General features: G+C 45.1%; 2 protein-coding genes across 3 annotated transcripts; both read right to left on the bottom strand.

The window, feature by feature from the left end:
• Nucleotides 1–156: 156 nt before the first annotated feature.
• Nucleotides 157–16,377, bottom strand: mbtps1 (membrane-bound transcription factor peptidase, site 1). Its single transcript, XM_060060914.1, has 22 exons — nucleotides 16,214–16,377; nucleotides 13,951–14,497; nucleotides 12,547–12,810; nucleotides 10,182–10,397; nucleotides 9,899–10,009; nucleotides 9,405–9,514; nucleotides 8,942–9,058; nucleotides 8,399–8,466; nucleotides 8,200–8,302; nucleotides 7,615–7,766; nucleotides 7,205–7,366; nucleotides 6,503–6,647; nucleotides 5,808–5,996; nucleotides 5,108–5,280; nucleotides 4,253–4,525; nucleotides 3,872–3,996; nucleotides 3,362–3,439; nucleotides 3,003–3,143; nucleotides 2,505–2,636; nucleotides 2,229–2,355; nucleotides 1,788–1,918; nucleotides 157–1,127 (listed from the first exon to the last, which is right to left on the bottom strand). Exons 2-22 carry the CDS (start codon nucleotides 14,177–14,179, stop codon nucleotides 901–903), a joined length of 3,273 nt encoding a protein of 1,090 aa, XP_059916897.1. The 5' UTR covers nucleotides 14,180–14,497; nucleotides 16,214–16,377; the 3' UTR covers nucleotides 157–900.
• A 1,799-nt stretch (nucleotides 16,378–18,176) lies between these two features.
• Nucleotides 18,177–27,014, bottom strand: pskh1 (protein serine kinase H1). Of its 2 annotated transcripts, none has more exons than XM_060060911.1 (4): nucleotides 26,584–27,013; nucleotides 25,255–25,924; nucleotides 23,899–24,804; nucleotides 18,177–21,580 (listed from the first exon to the last, which is right to left on the bottom strand). In XM_060060911.1, the coding sequence occupies exons 2-4, from the start codon at nucleotides 25,321–25,323 to the stop codon at nucleotides 21,263–21,265; spliced, it is 1,293 nt and encodes a 430-aa protein (XP_059916894.1). In that variant the 5' UTR covers nucleotides 25,324–25,924; nucleotides 26,584–27,013; the 3' UTR covers nucleotides 18,177–21,262. The 2 variants fall into 2 exon arrangements, with proteins under 2 accessions (XP_059916894.1, XP_059916895.1); XM_060060912.1 differs by lacking the exon at nucleotides 18,177–21,580 and adding an exon at nucleotides 21,659–23,346 and having other exon boundaries at nucleotides 26,584–27,014.
• Between the last annotated feature and the right edge of the window lie 883 nt (nucleotides 27,015–27,897).

The following is a 27,897-nucleotide window of genomic DNA, read 5'->3' as shown; positions in this document are numbered from 1 at the left end:
ATAATTTTGATTATTTGATTTACTACCTCGTATAAAAGCAACCCAAAAAAATATCTTTGGAGAAACAATTGACAGAATTTCACCTCATGTTTACGTCAAATATACGTACTCAGAACTATTACTATAAAACCAGATTTTTAATGACGTGAGCCAGGGTGATGCCTTTTTTTTTATTGATGAAATACATTTTCAACAGTTTGTCAATGCTATTTTATATACAGTGAAATCGTGAATCATTGTAGGGAATAGGTTAACAGAAAGGCTGTTCATAAGAGTTCATAGATGGACAAAACGATACCAATTAAGACAAATGAAATATACAAAAACACCAAGATGAGGTCGAGGGATGGGTCATTTGTAAATACCTGTGAGTGTGTATGTATAAAGGTTGTCAATGTCAAAGCGTTGCCGCGTTTAGTTTTATGGAATATGCATTTGAATACAAACAAATGCAATAAATATAAAAATGTCATGGAGACGTTTCAGTCAAAGAAAAGTCAAGCAAAGAATATCCCTTTCTTTAAATGAACAATGTAAGAATTTTGGGCAACATTTTCCATTTCCTTGAAAGTGGACTGATCTCCTGGTCGGTTTTGTATGTAGTGTCATTATGTGAATGTGTGTGTAATACTGTCCAAAACAGCTCAATACTCTACGCAGATACACACAGGTCACACAGACTTTGATAACCATTAGGCACAGAACCATTCAAGAACCGATGGAAAAAAATGGGAAAGCAGTCTGATAGTGTTTGTGTTTAAGAAAAGCTGGATTCCCCCTCCTGTGCCCTTGGGTCTCAGCATCGGTAGAGTTCATGGGTCATTCTGCCATGATCCATGCATTAGGCCTCATGGTGTCCACTCCCACGCATCAGGCCGCGTTCAGCAGCCATAGGTCCAATCAAACGGTGGGGCTCTTGCCTGTTGCCATGGTGGCGGTGGCGTTGGGGGCGGGGCTCTGCTGCTGTAAGTAGGTGGGGCGCTTCACACGGGGCTTCCTGCGCTTGGGTTTGCTTTTGGCTTTGGTCAGCTGTACCACAAAGAAGGACAGGACCACCATGGCGCCCAGGAACGCAAAGACGGGGATGGTCTGGCCCACTTCCTGGTTGTAGCGGCCAGGCATTATCCCTGAAGTCAAAGACAGGAAGTGACCGGTGAGTGGAAGGAGAAACAGACTCAGCAATACCATCGGGAGTCTCAAGCCTTAGCAGCTTATAGTCTGGCATGTAGCCAGAGTCAGATCCTGACCTTGATCTGGTCTGGTGGTAAAGGGACAGTGAAACCAAATCTGTTGGTTTTTTGTTTTAAACTTCGCAACATTTCTGATGATCATCATACTGGTAATCTATGCCATTTGATCACGGTTACTGAAATAAGTAATTTAGAGAAAACAGGTAAAATCCTATGTGTTTGCATAGGATTTTGTGATAGTTTCACTCATTTCATGTACAACATCGCTCACTCTATTGCTCATACACAACAGAAGTAAAAAAAAGTTGTTCTAAAATCAAGCTGAAAGAGGGGAATTAGACTTTATTTTTTTTAAGATATATTTTTGAAGGTTCTATCCTTTTTATTGCAGAGTAACGTAGACAGGAAGGTATAGTAGAGAGAGGGGAAGACATGCAGCAGAGGACCACGGTCAGGAATTGAACCCGGGCCGCTGCGGTAAGGACTGAGCCTTTAATGGTACGTGATCTACCCGCTGAGCCACCGGGCCGCCCCGGGAATTAGACCTTAAAGTGAATTAAAGCTCTTTGTATTGAACTTATGACGGTTTGGACTCACCACCAGGGATGTCCCAGGCCCCACTCTCCCCAGGAGACAGAGGCCTGACCTGGGGCCGGTAGGGCCTCACGTTGGGCAGAGCCACCTTGTCCAGGTCCACCGAGAGCAGCTTCTGGTGCTTCCACAGATTACTAGGAATACAAGAGAGTAAGAGAGGGAGAGGGTGAGAGACAGAAGGAATACAGGAGGGTGACCCAAAGGGGAGGGGGAGGAGAGAGGGTGAGACAGAAGGAATACAGGGAGGGCAATGCACAAACTCCATCAAGCGCAGTTGAGAGCAATTTCTAGAATTTTGTCTGGTTGAGGTAAAAACCTATTAACGAGTTGCAAGAACAGAATAGCTGTAAGAAAACATCAGCCAACAACGCACCTCGCTTGAGTTATTCCCTTTACAGAACTACAAAATATGTAGTGTGTAGGATAATGTGCGATCGAACGTACCTGGGCGCTGTCTCATTGAGTGGCTGGGGCTTAGCCCAGGACAGGTGAGGGCAGGCAGGTAAGGGGCGGGGCTTAGGATCGCCCAGGTGTGGCTCCAGCACCTTAGAGTAACGATAGAGATGGTTGCCTGCGAGGGAAAGTGGAGGAATGTTTACAGAAGAGTAGAACATATACTGACATAGAACGTGAGTGTTTTTGCATTGCATATGTACATGCAATCATGTGAGACGTATTCAAAATATATATCTGACAATTACCATTCAAAACCATGCTTACCTTCCAGTCTTTGTGGCAGTGGGCGGTCTGTGCCTTGAGGGGCCGATACTCTGCTGTGGGAGTGGACCAGACTAGGGGGAGTCATGCTATAAGATGTGTACTGCAGCAGCGCATCCAGCAGCCAGAAACAATCTGGAATGGAAGAACCAGGGGAACGTTAGAGAAGGTCCTGAGAGGTGTTGGTGAGGCACCAGCTTGTAATGGTGACCAGCCTGTGATCCCTGGTGACTATTTGAACAAACAGCAGCTTTGACACTTTTTCTACAGAGTGAAAACTGTAGAGTGAAAGTGAATCCGTATTTTTAAGTGTTGTACTTGTGTTTCATCCATTTTGCAGTACAATTGCGTTTATTTTATTTTCATAGGCTAGTAATACTGAAACATCACCCTGTAACTGACATAAGTTCCTCTTTTAATACTTTATTATTGACTAACCAAAGCTAGATTTAACAAGCAATTTGTCTCAAAACAATCATTCAGGATTCCATTTTCTTTTACCTTTTTGCCTGTGGCTATCATCTATACAGTTGGAGTCTCCATACAGAGCAATACGGCCGCCCCCGTCAGATGGCGTTTGGTACAGTCCAAGGATTGGAACTCCTTCCACTACTGCGGTCTCCTGCTTCAACACCTCCAGACCTAAACCACACACACACACACACACACACACACACACACACACACACACACACACACACACACACACACACACACACACACACACACACACACACACACACACACACACACACACGTTTGAACAGACTCCAGCTCCTCGCAGTGTACCAGACTAGCGCAGACAGGCTTTGCCATCATTCTCAAGGAAATAAAATGATTTAACAGCCCAAAATAAATACCTTGGTCTTTAAGATTTTTGGCGATCACTATTCCATCTTCAGGGAAGCGGGCGATACTGCAGCCTGAGGCATAGTACACTAAAGAGAGAGGGAGAGAGAGTCAAGACATACCCAGGGACCGCTAGTTAAGGAACACAAGATAACATTCGGAAGATACCTCAGAAATTAGATGCATTATGAGATATAAGATAAAAGCAAGGCATCTAGTCCCTAAAAACAGGGTGGCTCTCTTATGTAATTTTAAAGTAACGACAGGATGTCTGCTCAACTGGAAGTAAAATAACTACTATATTGAATAATGGTGCATTTCTTTGGCATCTGTAAATAATATGAAAGAAATAGAAAAAAAGGAGAAAGCATCTATCTATCTATCTCTATATCTAGATATATTTATATTTTAAGAAACACAGTAGGTTCTGTAAAGCTTCCCAGTGACAGTGCAGATCATTAAGTTGTTTTTGGCGTTTTAGGTATGTATGAATGTGTATGTGTCTGTGTGTGTGTTCTTACTGTCGTGATCTGCCATGGTGAAGTCTCCCTCGTAGAGCCCGTCGCTGAAGGCCATCCCCCACACAGAGATCAGCTCGTTCAGGGCCGGTATGTTGGCGCCCCCCGTGTCCGGCATCCACCACTGCCTAAGGATCACATCAGAAAACAAGGTCAAAAAAGACCAGAGCTCAATAATTGCCAGACCTAATTTCCAACATAAAAGCTGGCGTTTAACAACACCAAAAACGACTCAACGATCAGCGCTGTCAGTGGCAAGCTTGACTGAACACGCTGTGTGACAAGCAACAGAGGAGCCTCAAAATAAACCAATTAACAAGGCTCTGGTTTCAAATCAACCAGCGGCTCAACCACTCGAGGCAAGGCGGCGGCGCGCTAACCTACCTGGTGTTCTCGTCGTAGAACTTGACCTTCCTCATGACGGAGGTGTTGTACCAATCGCTGAAGACGATGAGGGACAGGCCGTTGTCGATGTCCCTCCTCAGCTTGGTGATCTCCTCGGGGAAGTACTCCTCCTCGCTGTCCACCAGCAGCAGAGTGCCGTACTGGCTGGCGTCGAAGCAGGTGATGGGCGCACCCAGCACCTCCACAAAGTAGCCCATGCTCCGCAGGTGTTGGTACATGTCCCGGAAGTTGGTGTGAATGTGGTCCCCATTCCTGCACGCACACACACACACACACACGCACCAACACACAGCTTGAAAGGTGGACCGGATATAGAGTAGCAAAGAAAGTGCATCGCACGATATACGATATGATATTTGGTTTTGATGATTGCTCAAAAGGGTAGATGACTATACACACAAATGATAAGGTTTCCATATCAGGTTTGGGCAATGTTAAAAGGTGTTTGGAAGCCTTGTAGATTTAGCATAAAGCCCACATTGATATTTACCTTATCTTCCTAGTGAGAGAAGATGTCTAACCTTTAATAATTGTATGTGTAGGCCTGCAGTATTATTCTAATCTTTTCTGTGTTTACCCTGCGCTGGTTGAGATCCAGTTTTTTTTGCATAAATCGCTGTGCTGCTTTTGGAGGAAAAGGTACCAGCCTATCACTCTATAAATAATATTAAATAAGAAATAAAGGCAAATAAAACCACTTTGAGAACCATGACGGCTTCAAGGATGTTTCACATCGAAGATGTGGAAAAAGGCCTACAGCCTGCCGTTATATGTGCTTCTCATTAGTGCATTAGTTCCATCCCGTCCCGAGCGTTGGCCTCCCGCTCCACCCACCAGTCCAGCGGGTCGTTCTTCATGCGCAGGTTGTCTCGGGGGAAGTAGCCGGGCGGGTAGCGCAGGTTGTGGTACTGGTCCCACAGCACCCTCTTGCTGCGGGGAGGCGTCGGTACAATCTTCACTTTGATGGGCAGCTTGACGGTGGAGGTCAGCTCCCCGCCCACCGCCGACTGGGGAGGGGCAGAGGACAAATCACATTCATTTAATATTAAAACCCTTTAACGACCCGACACACTGGGGGCCGCCATGACGGCCGCGAGGTCAATGAGGAGACCAGCCCTCGCCTTGACGGCACTATGACTCAGAGCCAGGAGGTCCTGAGACGATTCCTCACACTTTCCATTCATGTTTGGGCGTCTTCTCATGTGCCTCTGCTGGCACCCCATTGTTATTAGTCTATCTACCCTGGAAAGAGTAGGTCTATCTGGGAGGGAGGGGCCCATCTGTCCAAGTGCTCAGGGTGCTCATATAGAAGTGTTGACTTTGATTTATGGAGTTACTGTAAAGTACAAAAGTACATTTTTTAAATGTGTTTAAAATACCATTACAACAGGAATAAGGGTCTTGCATAGACCGAAATACAGATATAAATTAGCGCTAGTCGTAAAACGATTTGATTTATTTATTAAAATAAGCTAGTCACTGAAAAATCCAAAGCAAGCGTTACATTCCCCTGTTCTTATTTTAAATCACTCACGTCGTTCTCCGCCGGCGACGCCACCGTGACCATCACGTGACCCTGGGCCACGCCCTCCCACGACCCCGCCTTCTTGGCCACAGAGATGGAGATGGCCAGGTAGCCTGCCCATGGCCACAGCACGGCCGAGTAGGACATGGCCACGTCGATGTGGTCCCCGTTCTGGGGCAGGTAGGGCTGCCAGATAGGCTGGGGGTTGCAGGAAGGGTTAGGCATCACAGTTCTCCAAAAGCAGCTCACAGTGAATACAGGTACCACAACAACATTTCCAGGCTGCTGAAGTCCTATTTTGAAATGTGACACGAGCCCTTTTCCCTCAATGACGGGAGAATCAGTTTTGGACACTGTCCAGAGTTGCGCCCCTTTCACACATGTAGCACATAAAATGAGAATGTCGCGTGGACACTGGAAAACCGGTGTTTGGGTGAGGATAGAGGTGAAGCCCGGGTAGAGCGGCAGGACAGGACGCAAAAAATATACTATATACTACTACATGGTCAAGGGCGCGGGGTGTGGGTGGAGTATGTGCTACATAGCATTACATCCCTTCAACTGTGAGTCCAATAACCGCTTTTTCCGCCAGACACTAACGGACAGTTCTGAATTCAGGGCAGTGGTACACAAAAGAGTGTCTTTGCTTTACTCACAGTGAAGAGGGGGCTCTGTTCCATTAAATCGGCGGTGCTCATGCATACCTTGTCTACGATCCTGCCGGTGACTCCCATGCCGTTGAGGATGGTCACGTTGACGATGGTGGGCATGCCCCCGTAGTAGATGGGCTGCGAGCAGTAGGGCCACATGTACGGACACTCCGTCAGGTCGATGTAGTTGGGGGAGAGGCTGAGTGAGAGGTCAACAGTGATCCAGAGGTCAGGGGTCAGATCAGGGTAGTTATAGATGTGGAACAGATTCTCAATGTAGTTAAAAGACTCCGCCTCCGTGAGATACCGCCTAACCAGGTCAGGGATCTATCCACACCTGAACAACTTTAGGGGAGGGAATCTCTCAGGATCTCTTCGGAGATTCAGATTCTTGGGGTCCTAATTAAATTGACACATTTCATATACAAATCACTCATTCTAACGCTGATACACAACGACCATGGCGATAACACGCCCCCTCTTTCCTAGAACTCTGCGCTGAACCAGTGGCTTAACTGGCTCTTCAAACTGTTGGTATTATTTAGGACTCATATCGGGACTCGGTATCAGAGACACAAAATGTGTTCTTGATTAAGTACATAGGGATTACATTTTCAGGATCTTCTCCACCTCACTGTTAGCTAGGAAAGAAAAAGTGGAAAGTTATGAAATTATATTCGAGTGATAATGCGAACTGGGGTGGAAAGGAAACCTGTGGTGGGGTTCCACAGGGTGGCTGTGGTGCTCGTCACTCACCTGGCCTGGGGCCGGTAGCTGTTGAGGATCTGGTAGGCCCTTATCAGGTCCAGTTTCCCGTGGCCTTGTTCGAACATGTTGGCCCCGGGCAGCCTGCGGGCTGACGCCATCAAAGCCTGCTTCATGGACGCGGGGTTGATCAGCTCCCGGTTCAGCACAGTGCTGCAGGCAAGAGAGGACTGCTGGTTCGGTGTGCCCGTGTGCGTCTAATGCATCCATTACGGGCGTCAGGTTTAATCCCAAGCAGACTCTAAACCATTTCAACACGTCTGGTCACGCTGGCCTGTACACCGTATAACATCTGCAGCCTGAACCCAAACTGTCCATTGGTCCATTGACAGGCAGTCGATGAACCAGGACGTTCAACGTGAGCGATGGGGACCCCCTGCACAGAGACTGGGGTTACCGACCTGGCCAACAGGGTGACGGCCCCCGCCACCACGGGCGAGGCCACGCTGGTGCCCGACAGGGAGCGGCAGCCCTCCTTCATCCCGGACCCCCGCACCCCCGAGCCGTAGGTCACGATGTCCGGCTTCACGCGGCCGTAGCCCCCTGGTAGCTCCTGGGCGTGTGAAAACAGACACGCACAGACACAGAGAGAGAGAGAGTCAAATAATCTATAGCTGCGTGATAGCTCCTGGGCAAAGAGAGGGCAAGAGAGAGGGAACCAAAAAGGGAGTGAGAGCGAGAGCATCAGAGCGCAATGTGTGAGCAGACGTGTGACTAATGGAAATTGTCATGGAGCGAAAGAGATTGTCTTTGTGATATTGGACCGAAGGGCTTTTATGACAGGGAGAGGAAGGGAGTGGGGTCGTTGTTCTTTAAGAGGCCTTCTTATATCCAGCCGGCTGTTCAGAGAGAAGATGTGGGTGGATGAAAGGAGGGGGGGGGGGGTGCAGGCTGGGGACACGGCCGGCAGCTCTGTTTCTACTGAGTTTACGTAAGAGTGAGAGAGAGAGAGAGAGAGAGGTTGAGAGAAAGTGAGAGAAACCCACCCATGTGGTCATTCCTCGGGAGGAAAACCTGGCGATGTTGTCCTCAAAGTCGATGCCCCCCACCCCGATCACGTCCATCTGATCGGCGGGGTTGTTCAGCGTGCTGAGATCCAACCAAAGATATAAGGTTACCCACGGTACACATGGACCCTGATCCAAGCATGCCCCGTTGCCCTGAGGGGTGGCGCAACTCACTCACCCGTACAGAGGTCCGTCGTTGCCGATAGCAGAGACCATGATGACGCGGTTGGCGGTGAGCTCCCACACCTGGAGAACGAGGGACAGAGCACGAGCGGGGAACACTTTACCCACAGGTTGGACTGAGGTATCTAAGCGCCTGGAGGATCTACGAAGGGATTGCCGTTCTGCAGCTGGATTTATGCATTCTGTTGAAAGACGTTGGCTCCAAAACATATACCATTTCCATGGCATTTCACCTATGCCAGCATGAATTCTAACATTATAATATAGTCATATATTTTTGAGGGGGGAATCTTTAGCTAACGAAAAAAAACAAAAACAGACCCTAAAAGTGAGAAATGGTTAGATAAAGTTTGTCATATAATATGATACACTAGTAATTAACTGAGTGACACAAGAATGGGTAGAGGCATTGGCACCGGTGCCTTAGAGCACCGTCTAATGCATTGGAATAACAAGGCATTTAATTGACTATCAATTACATACATAACCGGTTTCATTTAACACAACAATAAAGTAGGGATTCAGGTAATGACATCACCTTGTCAACAAAGGGGTGGTCCATGAAGTCAGGCCCCCCGATGCTGAGGTTGAGAACGTCGATCTTCTTCAGGATGGCGTAGTTAAAGGCATCAAGGAACCAGGAAGTGTAAGACACCTTGTGGACCAGGACACACCGGTTATACATCACATGGTGGTGCAAAGCACCTCCTCACATGGAGGACAGACAGAGGGGGCTATTAGGACAATTAACACGCACGCAGAATCCAATATTACCCATTTCAGAAATACATAAACAGGTGGCGGAAATGATGAAACTGGTCATGCCATGTCTAATGATACTGGAAGTGACACGCTCAAGTTCCATCACCTACACCCACTGCACAAAACACACTGATACATCTTATTCAACCTCCTAATATATTACTCTTCTGCTGGCTTCACTTGGCTTCACATGCCACTTTGAATTAGTATGAACTCATTGACAAAATTGGTAGACCTACTTGATTGTTGGTGAAGACCCTGAAGATGTGAAGCTCCGAGTCTGGGGCGAAGCCCTGGCACTCCCTCATGCTGGCAATCACTCCCGCAACGAAGGTGCCATGACCCAGCCCTGCAGAGAGAGCAAGAAACTCCCTCAGAACTGCACTGTAGGCCTCAGGCGAACACTCAGAACTCCACTGTAGGCTTGAAGATATTTGCCCAAAAAACAACAGTCAACATATGAAGAGCCCAGTCTGATCTCTTTTTATTAATATACCATATCTTGCCAAACTGAAAAAAAAAATGAAAAAAAACCTTTTTTAATTAGGAATATTGGAACACATGCACGCGCATAGTGCCACAGATTTAAGACATATTGATGTCAATCCTTTGAATGGAAGCAGTGACCCATATCACTCTTGGTACTATTTATAGCCACATCATCCATATCATATTAGTCTTCATTTGGCATTTCAAATATTGCCATCAGCATCATCATCACACCCGTTCTCACCATCATCCAGAGTCTTTTCGTTGGTCCAGTTGGTCCTCTCCTTCACGTTCTTGAAATGAGGGTGCTTCTCACTAAGGCCTGTGTCGAACACTGCCACCTTCACCCCAGAACCTACACACACACAAACAGACACATACACATTATATTTTATTAGTAATCTATCCAGTTTTATTCTGTGAAACTTTGATTTGCAAGACCTTGTCTGAAGGGTGCTCTATAAACAAAGCTCATAAGTGGTAAAGTCATGTCAATAGGGCTGGAGGTCAGAGTTCAGGGGTCCTACCGGTGTGTCCCATCTGCCAGAGAACATCGGCCTGGAGGATCTGGGCCACGTGGCGAGGGATGGCCCGCAGCAGGCGGCGGCTGGAGTGGCGGCCTGTGGCGTGCCAGAACCCGGAGCCTATGGATAGGCTGGTCCGCCGGAGGGGGCGGGATGTCTGCCACGACTGCCACTTCTCCGTCCAACGAGTGTCATTGCAAGGGCCGCTGGGTTCAGGTGCTGTGAGGACACAGAGCATGGACGGCTTGACGCAGAGCCGGGACCAGACAACTGAGGACCGATTCAAAGTGCTGGCCTCATGGGGTTTCCTTCCATCTTAAATGGAGGTGCCGTCCGATCAGCAGCACGGCCCCACATCCTGATTCCACGCTTTTCTCTTTTACCGTTTCCATAAGGCTTTCTCCCTCATGGTAAGCAATTACTTTCCCTTTCATTGGCATCATCAATCCTTGTCCTCTCTTTATTTCTGTTTATTCCTCTCCTACTCCTATTCCTCTCTCCCTCCCTCCCTCTTAGTTTGGCTGCGTATGAGCAGCCAAACTATCTGTCTTTAGGGATGCACCAATACCAGTACATAGAACCGATACTGTACTCATGCACTCATAAAACTTCTAAGATACAACCACCCGATGCCACTTTACGCAACATAACCTTTTATTTTCTTCTTCATGGTAATTTGTCTGAAATGATCATCAACATAGTAATCTATGCCATTTAGGTGCAGATACTGAACCAAGTCCCCAGTTTAGAGGAATAAAGGGTAGAATCCGATGTTTTTGCCCTTTTCCCCAAAAAACGATGAAGGTTCCACTCGTGACGTCAGAGGCGCTTGGAAGTCAAGACCTAGGTGCATCGGCGGCGGGGTCTGTGTGACCTCTGCCTGGGCGGCGGTTGACTGTGGCTTTCGAGAGAAAGTGGAGCTTTTTGGAAACGTATTGTATACCGCTACGGTGTGTGTGTGGATGGGGACGCTCCGTCTGAGGAGCATCGACTAATATAAAACCTGAGTCTGAGGGTTGGGCTTCGCGGACAAATACAGTACAATGACCATGGCGATAACACACCCCCTATTCCCGAGATCTCTCTGCTGAACCATTCTCTGGCTCTTTAAACTGTTACGGTATTATTTAGTAGTCATATCGGTACTCGGTATCAGAGGGTACTCAAATGTAAGTACTTGTTCTTGGTCTGAAAAAAGTAGAATCAGTGCATTCCTATCCGTCATTATTGCCATATAGGTGCATGAAACCCTACACATTGAATCAGTTGAGAATGATTGGTTTCAAAGAAGAACCGTCACTGGTCTTGAGCAAAAAGAATCAGAGGCAGGCTGTTCTGCTTCTCTTCTTGCCATGCTGCCTAAAGATGTAATTGAATGTTCATTGCTCCCATCCTTTCCTGGTCTAATAGATGTTTTTGTCCATGAATTAAAGTGTTCAGATAATAAGTGTGGGGCAACCAATGTCCTCTGCCACTGAAATACGGAAAATGGGAAGACAAAACAATGAACAATAACAATGTTAGCTTTCTCATTATGGACTTTGAGATCCCACCACCGCCTCGTAACCCTGGCACCGAAAGACTCGTGCCGAAAGCTGTGTGTTTCAGGACACACTGAAAGCTTTCATCCATCGCCAGGTACAGCAGGCGATCAGCAACCCCACCCCCAGACAGCTTCACTTAGTACTCCTCCATGTGGAAACACAGACACCCTGTGTTTCTGGCTTCATATCCCCCGTGTAGGGACACAGACACACACAGGCTCTCAGACACACACACCATCTCGTGTGTGTGTGTGTGTGTGTGTGTGTGTGTGTGTGTGTGTGTGTGTGTGTGTGTGTGTGTGTGTGTGTGTGTGTGTGTGTGTGTGTGTGTGTGTGTGTGTGTGTGTGTGTGTGTGTGTGTGTGTGTGTGTAGTATTCAACAACATACAAGTTCATACACAAACTCCACAGACTGCAATAATAGACACACACCTCCACTACACAAACACAGACTGCAGTGACACACACGCCCACACCCACACACCTCGCCTCATATCAAGTGTACAGAGAGCAAGAGAGAAAGACCGACAGATATAATGATGGACTATGGTCAGAGGCCAATCAATAATTGTAAAATTCGGCAATGCTGCTTGTGAAATAAACTAAAGCTGAAAATATGACACTTTAGGGCTGCAACTAACCAGAGCCCAAAGTGTTGGCTAAAGTTTCGTTGATCAAGACAAACTAAAGTATTCAAATCATTACAGACTGAAACAGAGTATACGATATCAGCATTCTCAAAAAATACAAATGGCCGTCACAAATAACAACAATGAAAACAGTGAATCCATACAATGTGTGTGATGCGAGCATCGACGACTCACATGGGGTGTACTTTAGGGTCCGGAACACTTTGCGCTGTGGTGTGACGCGCTTGATGTACGGGTGGTCCTCCAGCGTCACCAGGTTGCTATGCGACGCCTGCCGCATGTGGACCACCTCAAAGTCGCTGGGGAAGTCAGAGGCCGGGTTCTCCCGGGGAACAATGTGCCACTCCAAGACCCCGTCCGCGGCGTTCCTCAGGGCGCTGCTGATGTACAGGCTACGGGCTTTGGCGGAGAAGTAGCCAGTGAAGGCGACGATGTACTCTGCACAGAGGGAAGGGCAGGAGAGCCGTGTTAGGAAGCAGTCTGTGTAGGCGGCCCAGCGGCCCGGCCTGCCAGTGTGTTAACAAGCTGGCCAGAATTGAGCAACTCAGATCTGATTCTGAGTCCGACCTGCAGGGCGGTGCATACATTCCCTATGTCTGCTGCCGACACTCTCTCCTGTGTCTTCACTGACCCGTTAACAAAGTGCAGAAAAAGCCTATTTAAATTAAGGAAAATAAAGAAGACTGTTTGCATATGGAACAGACAGAGCGCGTTGTTATGAGACAGAGCGCGCTGAATGCACATATTTCCAATAATGCTTTATATTTATAGAGCATGTGATATAAATGATAAGGGTTCGGTGGGTACGGTTTTAAGGTGTAGATAATTAACAATATTGAAAACTAAAAACCCATCAGAAACACAAGAAATGTGGGCAAACATTGATGAATGAATTTCATGAAATATCCAAATATGATCTACCTCTTGGTCTATTATCCATTTGTGGACTTAATAATAATTTTCTAACTCAATGATAGAATGTAATGATAGAAGGCTGTGCTATGGGCGGGTTAAACTCACAGATATCCTGCCACAAACCATCTCTGAGCATGACATACCCAACTATCTCAACAATAAAACTCCAGGAATAATGTAAAGAAAGGACAAACTGTAAGCGTATTGAAACTCTCTGCAGCTGGGGAGTTGCAGTTTAACAGCCCATTAATATAGGACAAGTGAATGAAAAGCATTACACTCACAATGATGCTGGGTAATGATTAAATCCCAGTAGTAAGACCTGCATCACCTGTATTACGTAACAATACATTTCTAAATATAGAGACAACAATACACTCCTGCCTGCTTTTATATTGCTGACAAGATGATATGTGGGAGAGCAGAAAAACAAGTAACGTGAACCAGACTTATTGTGCTGCAATCTATTCCTCAGCACAATGCCTGCAATACCGATATCACCACTGATGGCATGTTGTGTCCAAAAGGAATAGCTCAGACAAACATCTTGTGGGATCCCCTTCTCCAACGCTAGCTAATGAAAAGGCTTCGGGAGGACTCAAACCCAAACAGAACCTAAGAGAAACAAGGGACTTTTTAGAGAATTAACCCATGTTCCCTCACCGTGTTCCACCACCCGAGTGGAGAACTCCAGCTTCACCGTGAGGTCGGAGCAATTGGAGCCGGAGGAGGAGGGCGGGGCCTCTGTGCTGGTGGGAGGGTCATAAGGCTGCTGGGCTCCGCCCTCTGCCTCCGTTCCCACCATGGGCAGAAGGCCGAGCAGCAGCCCCAACAACAGGGACACCCCGATGGGATGCAGAGGCATGGCGGTTCCTTGGTAGACCCACACCATTAGATAGGGGTAAGGCTGGGTAATGAATTAAGTGTTACTGAACGCAGGATCCGGTGTTAAGAATTGGGACCCAGCATTTCAAGTCCAGAGCTCGGTGATTGAGTCCACATTTTTTAAGTCCTGAGCAGCTTGATTCATTTCTTTCGGCGTTTCCTCTCCATGTTTGTAGTGCAGTTAGCAGGTCAGTGGTGGAGCCCGACTACAAACATGGTTTTCATCTTGAGAAGCGATGCGTTAAAACCAGTGGAAATGTGTGGAGGATTAGCGTCGGTCCAACCAGTGACAAGTTTGGTTCAATCCAGGGTCGTCTTTTGATTCCTAGAAAAGTAAATGTACAGTTAGGCATTTTTGTTTTAACAAACAAAGTAATTATGTCAGGAAGTAACACAGCCATAAGGCATACACACAGAATACTCCTTCGGCGGATCTTGTCTATTCCCTTACTCCACAAGCACAAATAGAGCACAAGGATACACGCTCATAACCCATTGAAACACAATCAATCATAACGAAGATAGTGAGGGCAGAGAAAGAGGAATCGGTGCCATGTCAAGCACATGGCACCGAGAGCTCCAAGGGCCCTGGGCTGAGGAGGAGCTACCAGATAGACAGGAGCTTCACAATAGCAAAATGGAAACCTATCGCTAAACGCCCAAGGCATTTCCACTTGACATCAATACTGCTACAATAAACACATTCTCGTAAATCAGCTCGGAGGCTACCGAAGCAGCAAACAGCAAACTAGGCTTTTATAATACCTAGCCAAGACCTCCACCCCTTCCTGGACAACGCCTGATGAGATAAGAGGCTGTTAATTCAATCAACATGTCTAGACAAAACCAGTAGTGACACTCTGCATATCAAAAACATATGCAGTTTTGGAAAGCAATTACAATTAAGTAACTTATGGGTGGCAGTTATTTTATTTAGCGTCTATTTATGACACTAAGACTCTTCCTAGTAAGGAAGATTGATGTGGGTAGGAGGCTTATACAGTGTGGACTGTAAATCTGTGTACAATTTCACTTGAACAAAGATGGATAAACTATTTTTACTCTAGAAAGATGCATTAACCTACATATAACACGTCAAATCACTGCTTTGAAGTTTGGGGAAAGATCCCTGCCTCTAGAACAATGGAGCTAATGACTACTGGTTCAGACCCATGGTTGTAAAAATAGCCATATTGCGTACGGCAGGGCTGTAAACGACAGGGTGTGACAGCTTGTGTAAACAAGACACCACACTGCAAAATTATAAAAGACAGAACATTTAACTTTTTTAGTTAGATTACTAGCACACTTCTCATTCCCTGCAATCAAAGACCAGGAAAGCCAGCTAATGGCTTTACTTTTGACGTTAAATGTGTCAATCAGCCCGTTGCGAACCAACACCATCTCCAGATATATTATGGAATAACGTATATGGATGATAGCGCCCAATATATTTGCTCACGATTAGTGGGTATAGAGTAGAAATCTTTCTATCTTGGTTTGAAATTGTTCCACACGAGTTTACACTTTCTGAATATACTCGTTCATTGTAATTGGCTAATTTCATCAACATTTGTTGAGACAGTGTCTCTTTACCAGGCATTGCTTGCAAAACATGACCACAGGAAAAACAAACGCTCATTGATTCCAAATATCTTTAACAAAACAGTAGTAGTACAGACAAAACATTTAGCCAGTAAATGAACAGTCAACACAAATAAAGATATGGTACTATTTGGTGTTATGTCCAGATCCACTAGTGATTTTCACCCTATAAACTAAGAGAATAAGCCTCAACACAGTATATCTGAGGCTTACAGAGAATAGATCACATGTGACATATTGTCTATCAGACCACTCGAGTATTTACTTGAGAGAGAGAACAATGTACCGCAATAATGTAAACAACGAAGCGTGCTAATGCCTGCCTGCTACAAGGAGCTTGAAGACCCCATCACTCTCACATGCGCAACGCTAGCTTGCTAGCAGCATAATGTCTTGAAGCAGTGGGATACAACAGCATTTACTTGGTCCTACTTACCTAAATGGCTCGCTTTTCAAATAAAAGTCTGTCCATGTATGTTGTTACGGTCAGTGCTATATCAAGTATAGACTGATTTGTAGTTTAACAGCAACTGAACAAAAGCTACCAGAAGCAAACTCCTCCGTATACCACACTGACGTCTATTTGATCGGGTTGCCAGATTTGTGTTGACTAAACAGATCAACTTCGAATGTGCGCCGGTTCTGCTTTAATACTTTCATAACTTGTCAAGGTTGTACATATTTCTTCGGAGTTTTATTTGCACCGATTTTTGCCACGGTTAGATCATCTTAAAAAAAAATGGTTGCTTTTAAAATAATAGATGAATCGTGTCCAATCTGGCAACCCTGCTGACTGGGGGAGAATCATCAGAAGCCTTGAATTCACTAGTACCGTATGTTCCTGCAAGTGCAGCAGCACACTATTAAGGCTGCAGTTTCAGGACATCACTCATGGGACCACAGTTCTGGGAAATTAAGTTGAACTAACTACATTAATACATTTATAATTTGAACTTGTTAGATGTTTAAGTTTTTAGCATTAGGTAAGGTATGGTTAAGTTAAGTTATCAGGGTATGGTTACAGTTAGGAATTAGTAAGTCAGAGATGGTTAGGTTTAGGTTTAAGAGTAGATATGGTAAAGTTGACTGATTAGTAAGTCAGAGGTGGATAGGTTTAGGTAATAGGTTAGAAGTGGTTAAGGTAAGGTTGTAAGTTTGAGATGATAAGGTTATAAATTAGGCGAGAGATGGTTAAGTTCAGCTGTTAGGTAGAAAGGATTTAGTTTAGAAATTAGGTTAGAGCTGATTCAATTCAGGTTTTAGGTTAGGAATGAGACGAGAGATTAAGTTTATGTTTTAGAGATGGTTAAGGGTTTCTGTTAGGATTACTTTACATTTAGGGCATTTAGCAGACGCTTTTATCCAAAGCGACTTACAATAAGTACATTTGTCATAAGAAGTGCATCAATATATCGCTGTCGGTACAGAAAGGATGTTCATAGAACCAAGTTCAAGTACAACAATCGCTAGGCTAACCAATTCCCCGTGTCACAGCAATGATAGCAGCTACTGCAGTTGCTACACAGTTAAGTACTATAATACAATACAATACAACACAATACAATACAGTGTACAATGGTGGCCAGAAGGGGGAGGGTGGCTATGCAGTGTCGAGGTGGACTCTGAACAGGTGAGTCTTGAGTCTTTTTCGGAAGATAGTGAGCGACTCTGTGGTCCTGAGAGCGGCAGGGAGCTCGTTCAACCGCTGAGGTCACAAAACCGAGAAGAGTTGTGACTTTGCTGAACGGCCTTTGCTAGCTCTTAGCGATGGCGGTACCAGACGTCCAGCTGAGGTAGTTGAGCGGAGGGATCGAGCTGGGGTGTGTGGCTTTAGCAATGCTTTAGGTATTTTTAGATAGGGTTTATTCAAGAATTAGGTTAGCTACGTGTTGTGTATCATCGTTTTCATTAACTATTCGTGAGTTACTCATGAGTATCATCATCCAAGAAAAAATAACCTTGTGACCTGCGGTCCTGGAGTTGCAGCCTCCGGTGTTGAATGCACTTCTACTGGCCTTTGTTGCATTAATAACAATGTTCTGCCTGTAGAGGGAGCCTGATAGCCACTTCATACGGGAGGGTTCCACATCCTGTTAGGTATATATACAGTATACCGCCATGGCTAAACTTGCAAGGGGTTTGTCATGATGTAGTCAATCAGTAATCTGTCGATTTTTTCTTACAGAATATGTACGATGATGTGGTATAATTAAACAGAGATAAAATTGGGTTGAAGGAAAAATACAACTCCGAACGAACCACATATTACAATACAGTACACAGAAGCAGCAGCTGCAATGTATTTTGGTTTAAGTCATAACTAGCATAATATGAGAAGCAGAAAGAAGCCTCCTGCAAACACTGACATCAGGAATGCAATACCTCTTCAAGAAAAAATGTCATCACCAATTTCATTTATTGGCACATATGCATAAAACAAAAACTCATCAAAGAAGTTCATTGTATAAAACAAATAACAAAAGTAAGAAAAACAAGGGAAGTGTTAAGGGATACTCATTTACGCAAATAATACAAATAACAACTGTAATTAAGTAACAGTGTTGCATTGGCTACTTCATTCAGGACAGCATTTACACAAAATCACAAGTATATATCAAAGATTAGAGGAAACAGTTGTACAAATGTGTCTGTTTACATTCTACAAAACGGTTTACAAATACTTAAGTAATTCATTGGTATAAACTTGACATTCAGCAATGGTTCTGGAAGTTCTGATTCTGTGTGAGTCCAACTAATAGCTTGGCATGATGTATCATTATGCCAAGTTTATAATTCCCTTATTTACCAATGACTGAAACGCAACTTGTTTATGATCATGGTTGTTATGATCTAGAACACATGTTGTCATCTATCATGAATTAAGATTAATTATTGAGGTCACTGAATTTAGTTTCAAACCACAAACAGCAGTCTTTTCCATGTTGCGTCTTTGCACATATATAAATTGTAGACTGTATTAGAACCCATTTAGATGTTCCGATGTCCTTGTCTATGTGAAAGATTAAAAAACAACAACATAAAGGTGTTGCGCTGGCTAGTGTGGTCAGAGGGTAAGAGAGACAGCATCAGATGAACCTGGACTGGTGGAATGATCCAGAATGGGACATTTGGGACATGGCCCATAGAAGGTGTTGCTGGGTGTTATCCCAAGGTTTTTATTTTGTTTTAAAATAAAGTGGTCCCTGTCAACACTCACGCCTCGTGGGCGAGGAGGATGACGGAACATTCCAAGAAGAAGCAAAATAACAAAATCATTTTCCAACATAAAAAGGAATAATGAGGTCAGTTGATGTGGCTCGGTTAGATTTCCAGTATCACTTATAAAAACTTCACAAAATATAAGGTTTATAATAACAGGCCAGCTCATAGCAAACTGCTCACGGGAGTAATTGATATAATAAGGCATACAGGGAAATGTACTGTATAAGCCCTCATAATCACAGACACCATTGCACTATAAACACACTCTTTCTATTTGGCTCCAAACCTCTGGTCACTGTATACTTTTTGTTTTCTTAAACTAACCTCAACATGACCTTTCCTAGGAAGAGCTTTGCAACAAAACAGGAAAACCACTGACTAAAACAAATATAGCCAAGCCGTGGTCTTGCATTTTTAACGGAACGTTTTTAGATGTACAATGGTACTTGCCCCATACATAGGGTTTTTAGAAAAATGCAGTTGGTAAATAGGAAAATGTATTTTGTACTTGTTTTAACAATTCATATCCAACATTTATTAACTTGAATAGGCCCCAGGCAATATTACAATCCCATGTGAGGCGAAGACAGAGGTGGGCAGAGGCGTGGCATTAAACTACAGTCCAGAGGTCCTTCACTGCTGATATCAATTCTAATCCCAAAGCCTTAGAATGTCATTGAATTTAAGTGCAAACGTAACTGTAATGTATTTACAGCATGGATTCTTCAAACGATTCTAATTATAAGATTTATCTCCTTTAATACCATACGTTAACATAATCTTCACATTAAAAAGTGTAGAAGTTTTGAGACCACAGATACACATTGTATTCTTCAAAAACAGGAATGAGGAAATGGTTAAGCGCATAAAATCATATTAAACGTAGTGGGTTGGCAGGTGGTTGTGTCAGACTCACAGGCAAGAAGAGCATACAAAAACACCATTCAACCGCAGGACTCTTAACACCAACTCAGAGAGTGCAGTGAGACGGACGGCATATCCTTTTATATTGATAAGACCACAATATGTGCAGGGGACGTACAATATACTAGGGTTCTGTTAAACAGATCTAATGCACCTAGTAGGACATGTTAGAAGACTCCAGCTAAGAAGTATGCGCTGCTTTGATAAACCAGCCATCGAACATAGCCATCGACTGTTTATTCTCATCGTAAAAATATCTTTGGTAGGACCAATTGAAACTGTGGTTGCCCTCCTGTTATTCTGAACGGCTTCTCAATGGGAAATGCTGATTGAAGTAAAAACTAAACAATGACATGTAGGCGGAAAAAAATAACATAAGATTCACAATATACCAAGTTTTAGCCAGCTGCAGTTGTGTTATTTGAATGGAGCAAAACGCAAGATATGAAAAGCTTAGGCATGAGTCCTGATGGATCGTATGTATTTGAATGTTGGCCTTCAACAATATCCAAGTTGTTGCAGTGGGCTGGGTCTCCCAGCTCTTCAGATAAAGTTTGGCTGTACTTGTCCATCTGTTCAAGTCGCACAATAATTATTTCACAGCAATTTTCTTTCAACAATGAAATGAACAAGAAAAGCAGTTTTCAGTCCTCTTCATAAAAAGGCAACCCTTTTCTACCTACCACAGTACCAAGAATTCTGTTCAACAGATTATCATAGACGGCCATCATCCAGTGACCGCTTGAACGGAAACCAATAGTAAGGTCAGTAATAATAAATAAATATGCAGAGGCACAGGCAGCACAGGAGGAGGCCAGGAATAGGAGGTGAAGAGGAGGACAGCAGGAGGAGGAACAGGTGAGGAGTAGGACGTGTGGGGGAGTAGGGAAGCGTGTCTACCTCAGCCTTGGGGGGGGATGAGTGAGAGACACAGAATGGGATGCAGCCAAAGGTTCTCCATGTTTCTCCCAGTGCTGTTGTGGTGGTTACACCACCTGGAAGGGACACGTTCTGCCATTATAGTCCACGAGCTCCTCACCAAAATAATGCATCACATCGCCTCCATGCTGCCCGTACTGTACACTTCCACCGGGAGTCACGCATGATGCTCGCATTGCTACCGGCAACAGTGAGTCACAACCCCATTGACGGGTCAATCTAAATATATCGGCTTCAATTCATATATTATCTTCACAGCCCCCGGCCTATTGGGCAATGGCGATGGCTTTGGGACGCTGGACACCGCAACTTTAAGCTGCAGCGATCCCTGTGAAAGTACTGCCCCAGACAGGAGCCTATACAGGCAGGAGCCGCAGCGAAGGGCGAGGCGGCTGAGGTGTCAGCCGTTGTACTGCTGCTGGTAGCGGCGGTTGAGCTCCCGGAGCTCCTTCTCGCGGGCGCGCCGGGCCTTGTTGGACTTGGTGGAGCGGCTGGAGCGCGTGGACTGGGCCGACTTGGTGCTGTGGCAGCGCGACGAGGCTCGCTTCAGCAGGTTCTGGGAGATGGAGCGCTGCAGGTTCTTCATGGAGGAGCAGGCCGCCATGCTCACCACCCAGGGGTGCTTGAGGGCCTGGCCGGCGGTCAGCCGCTCGCTGGGGTCCACCGTCAGCACGCGCTCCACAAAGTCCTTGGCCAGGTTGGACACGCTGGGCCACGGCTGCAGCGGGACACAGATTAGACCGAGCATGAATCAGTCCTCATGTGTTTAGCATGTCTTTCATTAAGGGTGGTTTAGTTTGGCACCAGCATTCAACGCTGAAACCATTCAACGCTGTTTGTGCAGCACAAAGTTTGGGGTGACAGAGTTTGAAATCGTTTGACCTATTGGGGGACTTGTCCTTCTAATAAAATCCGACAGAAGAATCTATTTTGCACATTTGTTTTGAGTAATGGGATGCAACCAAACTGGGAATATGGAGACAAATACTAGGGTATCAATACATTGATTTCAATGTCTTGAAGAGTTTCATTTTGCCACTAGTTTTGTTTGACCTGCCTGATCAACCGAATATAAATATGAATTTATATATTTGGGTAAAATAGACAAAATCACTACATAGAGGCAACAAATAACTAAATATACAGTTTTGTGACTTTTAGATTCTGTCAATTTTGATAAGTTGTATATGGAAAATCCTCTCCCATGCCCATTTCCATTCTGAGTCCACAAAGCGGCAGCAGAGAGCAGTAGCAAAAAAGATGGGTTGCTAAACTGAATTTAGGGACACTCAATTAGTAATAGTAATAGGGTGTATTAAGCCTGAATAACATTAAAACACTATATGCTTAAAGTGAGGATTCATTTTCAGTATAAATGTAAAAATTATATTAATTCATAATACACCCATGGATTGCATGGAACTAAATGCAACTGACAGTAGAAATGTTTGTGTGCTTATCAGCATACATACATGCAGGATCCCATTATACATAAAAGCAAGGTTTTTCGTTTATAAGCAATGTATTTTCCTCTTTGTCCTCACTTTCAACCTTCTAACATACAGCTATTTTTTTAACACAATCATGATACACACAGACACACACACATACCTGCTCCCCCGACTTAACAACTGCATTAGAATTCTCAAGGTATGAGTTGTAAATGTACACATTATTTATCAGGGCAATAAATACATAAGCAATGACCCCAGAACAGCCCCATTCAATTCAGATGCACCTGGTCGTCTCATCTATTTTGCCCTTTAAACGGAAAGGTCAACACTGCTCCATGGGTCAGGGGATGCTCTCTGATTAGTCTTGTAAAAAAGGAAGAGACCCAATGTGCAAGTAGAAGAGAAAGCTATAGGCCAAGCACTGCACAGGGCTGTATCGAAAGCCTCTGCAACACTGCGTAGTGCTGTATATCTAATGGTGTTATATATCTAAAGCTTCTGCATCACTGCAAAGGTGTATACATCTAAAGCCTTTGCATCACTGCATGGTGTTATATATCTAAAGTATCCGCATCACTGCATGATGTATACATCTAAAGCCTCTGGATCACTTCATGGTGTATATGAAAAATAAATCTTTCATCACTGCATGGTGTACATCAAGAATATCTGCATCACTGCATGGTGTATATCTAAAGTATCTGCATCGCTGCATGGTGTTATATCTAAAGCCTCAAAAGCATATTTAAAGAGTACCAATGACGAAGGACTGCAAATAACACATCCAAGATAATGACAATGTTTTGCTCTCTAATATATTGTCAAACACTTGGCCAATAATTTTTTAATGCACTCGTCAGCTTTGACATACGTGTGCTGAAAATATTTCCAATATAGTACAAAATGAGCAGGTGACAACCAGTCATGCTATATCCAAAGTTGAACCTAATGAGTGTTTTATGGCTGGGCTATGCAGGGCAGTAACCAAGGGCCCATTTAGAAAGCTCTCTGGCACGATCAACAGCCCACACTGTGTAACAAAGAAAAAGAGCAACTCAGCATTCTCCCAAGAAGAAGAAAGAGCGCGGATGGAGCATAAATTATTATTCACACACACATACACACACGGACACACACACACACGGACACACACACACACACACACACACTGAGGAAGGGCATATTGACTTAACCAAGAGGACAAATACATTGGAGTTGGCGGACATGGGGGATTATGAGTGTGCAAACGAAGTGAGCAACAAACTGAGCATTTATGAATTGCATGCAGGGATTAAAAAAAGTTGTTGGAACACTGTGTGTGTGCCTGTGTGTGTGCCTGTGTGTGTGTGCGTGCGTGTGTGTGCGCATGTGCGTGTGTGTGTGTGTGCGTGTGTGTGTGTGTGCCCCCACTGTGCTTCCCTTTAATGTGGTTGCAAAATGTCCCGCTACACCGGGAAGGAATATCATCTCAAGTTTCAACCTGGCACTTTTAAAATTTTGGGTTAAGTATGAAAGACTGCACAAGACGTCAAAGAGCAGGTGACGCACACGGACACACACGGACACACACACACACACACACCTCTCCAGAGAAGCTGTATTTGCCCTTGAGGATCTGCCGGTAGAGCCGCATGCGGTTGTCGTCTTCGAAGGGCATGGTCCCACTCAGCAGGATGTAGGAGATGACGCCCAGAGCCCACATGTCCACCGCGTTGGTGTAGGGCTTCCGCACCAGGATCTCCGGGGCGATGTACTCGGGCGTGCCGCAGGTGGTCTTCATCAGGCACTCGTCCCCCTTCTTGCGGCTGCTGGCCAGGCCGAAGTCGGTGATGATGATCTTGGAGTCGGCGCCGGGGTGGTAGTACAGCAGGTTCTCGGGCTTCAGGTCCCGGTGGGTGATGCCCAGCGTGTGCAGGTACTTGACGCCGTCCAGGACCATCTGCAGCACGCGCGTGGCGTCGCGCTCCGTGAAGGAGCCGCGGGCGATGATGCGGTCGAACAGCTCGCCGCCCGTGGCCAGCTCCATCACCATGTAGACCCGCTCCGCCGTCTCGAACACCTCCATCAGCTGGATGATGTTGGTGTGGCGCACGCGGCGCAGCACGCACAGCTCCGACTCGCACACCTCCCGGCCCTCGCGGAAGCGCGTCTCGATCATCTTGATGGCGTAGGGCTGCCGCGTGCTCTTGTGCTCCACCCGCACCACACGGCTGAAGCTGCCGCGGCCAATCAGGGCCTTGATGTCGTACTTGGCCGTGACCCGGGGGTCGAACTTGGCGCGGTACTTGGCCACTTTCTTCCGCTGGGGGTCCGTCGGGTCCGATTGGGCGTTTGGAGGTTGGGCGGAGCCGTTAGGCATGGCTGCTTGCGCCTGACAGGGGGAGGCGGGGTCTGCCTTTTCAGCCCCTCCCCCCGTCTTGCTGCCCGTTCCGTCCCCTCGGATGAAATGTTTATAGAGGTCTGTCTGAGGCGGGTGGGGAGGGTCCACCTGAGAGATGGAGAGCATTGCGTAACGTTTCCCTCCCTCACTTTGTTTACAAGGCTTGTGCACTCATGCTATTTCCGTTATGCTACCATGTCAAGTAACGGGGAATAGCCCAAAGATATGCAGAATACAAAATAGCCAAGTGCTAAGATGGTAAAGATCTCAGTACTTGAATTTTTAAAACATATTTGTGAGTGGCTGTCTACATTTGTTCAAGAAGTCATATTTTTTTATGCATAAGATTTAAGAAAAAATACTATAAATACAGTAACATGCAAAGTGCACGTTACATAATATGTAAAGAAGCTATACAGCATATATACCCTTTTCAATCAAATGAAATGCGTCTCTTGTAAACCTTTTCCAGCAGTTCTTAAATGATATCATCTGCAGTGGGGGAAGCATGCATTACAACATCATCATCTACGAGAGACGAGGTCGCATCCCACTGACCTTTTTGACCAAGTCCAGCTGAACATCTCCCGGAGGTTCAGGGAGGACTTTGCTGTTCTTGCACCCCATCACATCACCTCAGGCTGCTGCCCAGCCAACCAGACGGGCCACCAGCAGCCCTGCGTCATCACCGCAACACTGGACTCAAGCGAGCGGGGGCGGGCAACATCTAATGGCTGCACCCAGAGCAGCGAGGTCCTTGAAAAGAGCCGCTGACACTCACACCCATCAAAACAGGGTGGCATCACACCTCAGGCACAGGGAAGTCAGCGCTCATAGACCACCCTTAAGAGCAGCCGTGTTCAGAGTCAAAGGGTTAATGATAGTCAGACTTGATTTAGTACATGTCTATAACTGTATTCTGTCATCCAAGTTGAAGCCAACTTTTAGATATTTGCTTGTACACCTGGTGGTATACACCACCTGGTGATGGAGATGGTGAATCCAGCAGCTTGGAGGAGCTAGCAGGGATGATGAGACCAACTAGGGCATCCCCATTTGACCCACCATAGTCTTCAGTGATGTCTCAAGTCTATGCCGGAGCTATAGACAGGCGTTTCACATGTAACATAACCCTCATCCATTGAATAATTGGTGCGGTCTTTCCTGAATTAATAATATACAGATTGGGATGTTTTGGAGAAAGATCTTCTTGAAATGAAAGTAGGTTCTGCGAAATGAAAAACAAAGTTTAATGATAAGACTGCTGTGGTTCAACATTTAAAGGGACAATATAATGATTCGGATATCCGATATAGTAGACATCCTATAAAGCCGTATAATAACACACACCACTGAACTATTTTGACCCGCAATAAATGAGTTTAGATTGGCCGAGTTCGGACTACTAGACTAAAGACAGCGGATAAAGTTGTAGCAGAAACATTCTGCCAAAGTACATAACAGATCACAGGAAAAGTCCAAGAAAATGATGTGTAGTGTATCAAATATCTCCATGCAAATCTGCTGGAAGTTTGCTTGAGAGTTCAATGCAATGTTTAACTGCTTGCATTACTTTGTCAGCCATGTTTGCAGAAAGCTGATTCGAAACACATTCCTTACACAAGTCATTTTCCAAAAGGGGTTGTAAATAAAACGTGATAGCGGGCCTATAATAATAATAAACGACACATTGCGCTACATAACATCTGCATACATTGTACTCCACAATAAGGGTGGGCAGGCCTTTTCCTATCAACCTTTTTTTTCCCCCCAAGCAAAGCGGCATTGGGCAATTGTCTGCATTGCTGGTTCACATTACCACATATCAAATTATGTTCTGAACAACAGTTGTGATGGTGTGTGTGTTAAAGCAACTCTAAAACTTACCTCAAAATTAATTGGAAGTAGTCGGCTCACTAAATGTGCTAATACACTAGCTCAGAGGTTTAGCCTACACACGACAGCGGGGGCAACAGGGTAGGACTCCGGATCCTGCCAAAGCCAGCCTCCTCACCCCACTCTAGTCACTCAGCTGTTCTCTCCATTTTTGTTTCGTACTTTTCCAACTTATTCCCATCTGACGACCGCCGTTGTATCCATCTCTTCCCGTCATAAACCGTGTGATATCCGATCGGTCATCTCACGACATGACCGCTGTCGAAAAGTTGTCAAGTGCCAGTCTGACAATGAGAAAACAGAAAGACGCCCCGTAGGTCGTTTTCGACAACTATGTACTCTACTCCCTTTTTTCCCTCGAACTTTTTTTTTGTGCAGGGACGGTACGACCTCCTCCGGCTTGGTGCGACCCCATAAAATCCCCACGATCGCTGTGAGCTCACTTCCTGGATACATGAAGAATTCCCTTACAAACTCTTATTAAGAAACAAAAGAGTACGAAATAGTGTTTAATGTTTTATTCTGCTTATGTAATAAGCAGAATAAATAATAAATAATATTTTCCCTAGTTTTTTTTGTACTAAATGTTAGGATATTGACCACTGAAGTCAGAGCATACTAGGCCTTTATTTATTCATTTGTTAAAGAGTATGAGACGTAATAACTCGCATTATCTAAACATCTGTTTGTCACACAGATGTGCCATTTACCGCGCATAACCACACGGTGTCACTGCAACATTAGTCGCAACGTCGAGTTTAGGCAACTTGTATTTTATTAAACGGGATCACAATGAATCCACTTGAACATCCCTGATTGTTATTATATACTAACAATAAATTAATAAAGTATGGCCTTGAGTCAAATTTTGTACTGATGAATATAAAATTTGACTTTGTACATGATTAGCTGGTAAGGTGACTCATCCCAGAGTTTTGGGGATGGTATTGATTTACAATTGGACAATTAACACGCAACAAAGATTAATGTGTTAACTCTTCTGGGAAGACTCAGATACATAGAGGGAATAGAGAGTGATGTGGTACACTGTCCAATTAATATGAAGCCAATAAATGTCCTTGAATTAGCCTTAGAGGGAGAGAGCTGGGAAGAGGAAGGGATGGCAGTGGAGGACAATGGATGACATATGTTACATAGAAAGAAAGAGATATAGAGCTGTGGTGGTCCTAGTGGTGTTGTTGGTGGAGAGAGGAGAGAGAGCACAGATGAAGGGAAGGTGTAAGATGCAGTGGGGTAAGTGAAGGAGAAAGCATCCAAGTTTGACAGGGAGGGGGACAAGGAGGG

This window comes from Gadus macrocephalus, chromosome 9 (assembly GCF_031168955.1).
Source record: "Gadus macrocephalus chromosome 9, ASM3116895v1".
Lineage (NCBI taxonomy): Eukaryota > Metazoa > Chordata > Actinopteri > Gadiformes > Gadidae > Gadus > Gadus macrocephalus.
This window is presented reverse-complemented; position numbering and strand designations above follow the sequence as displayed.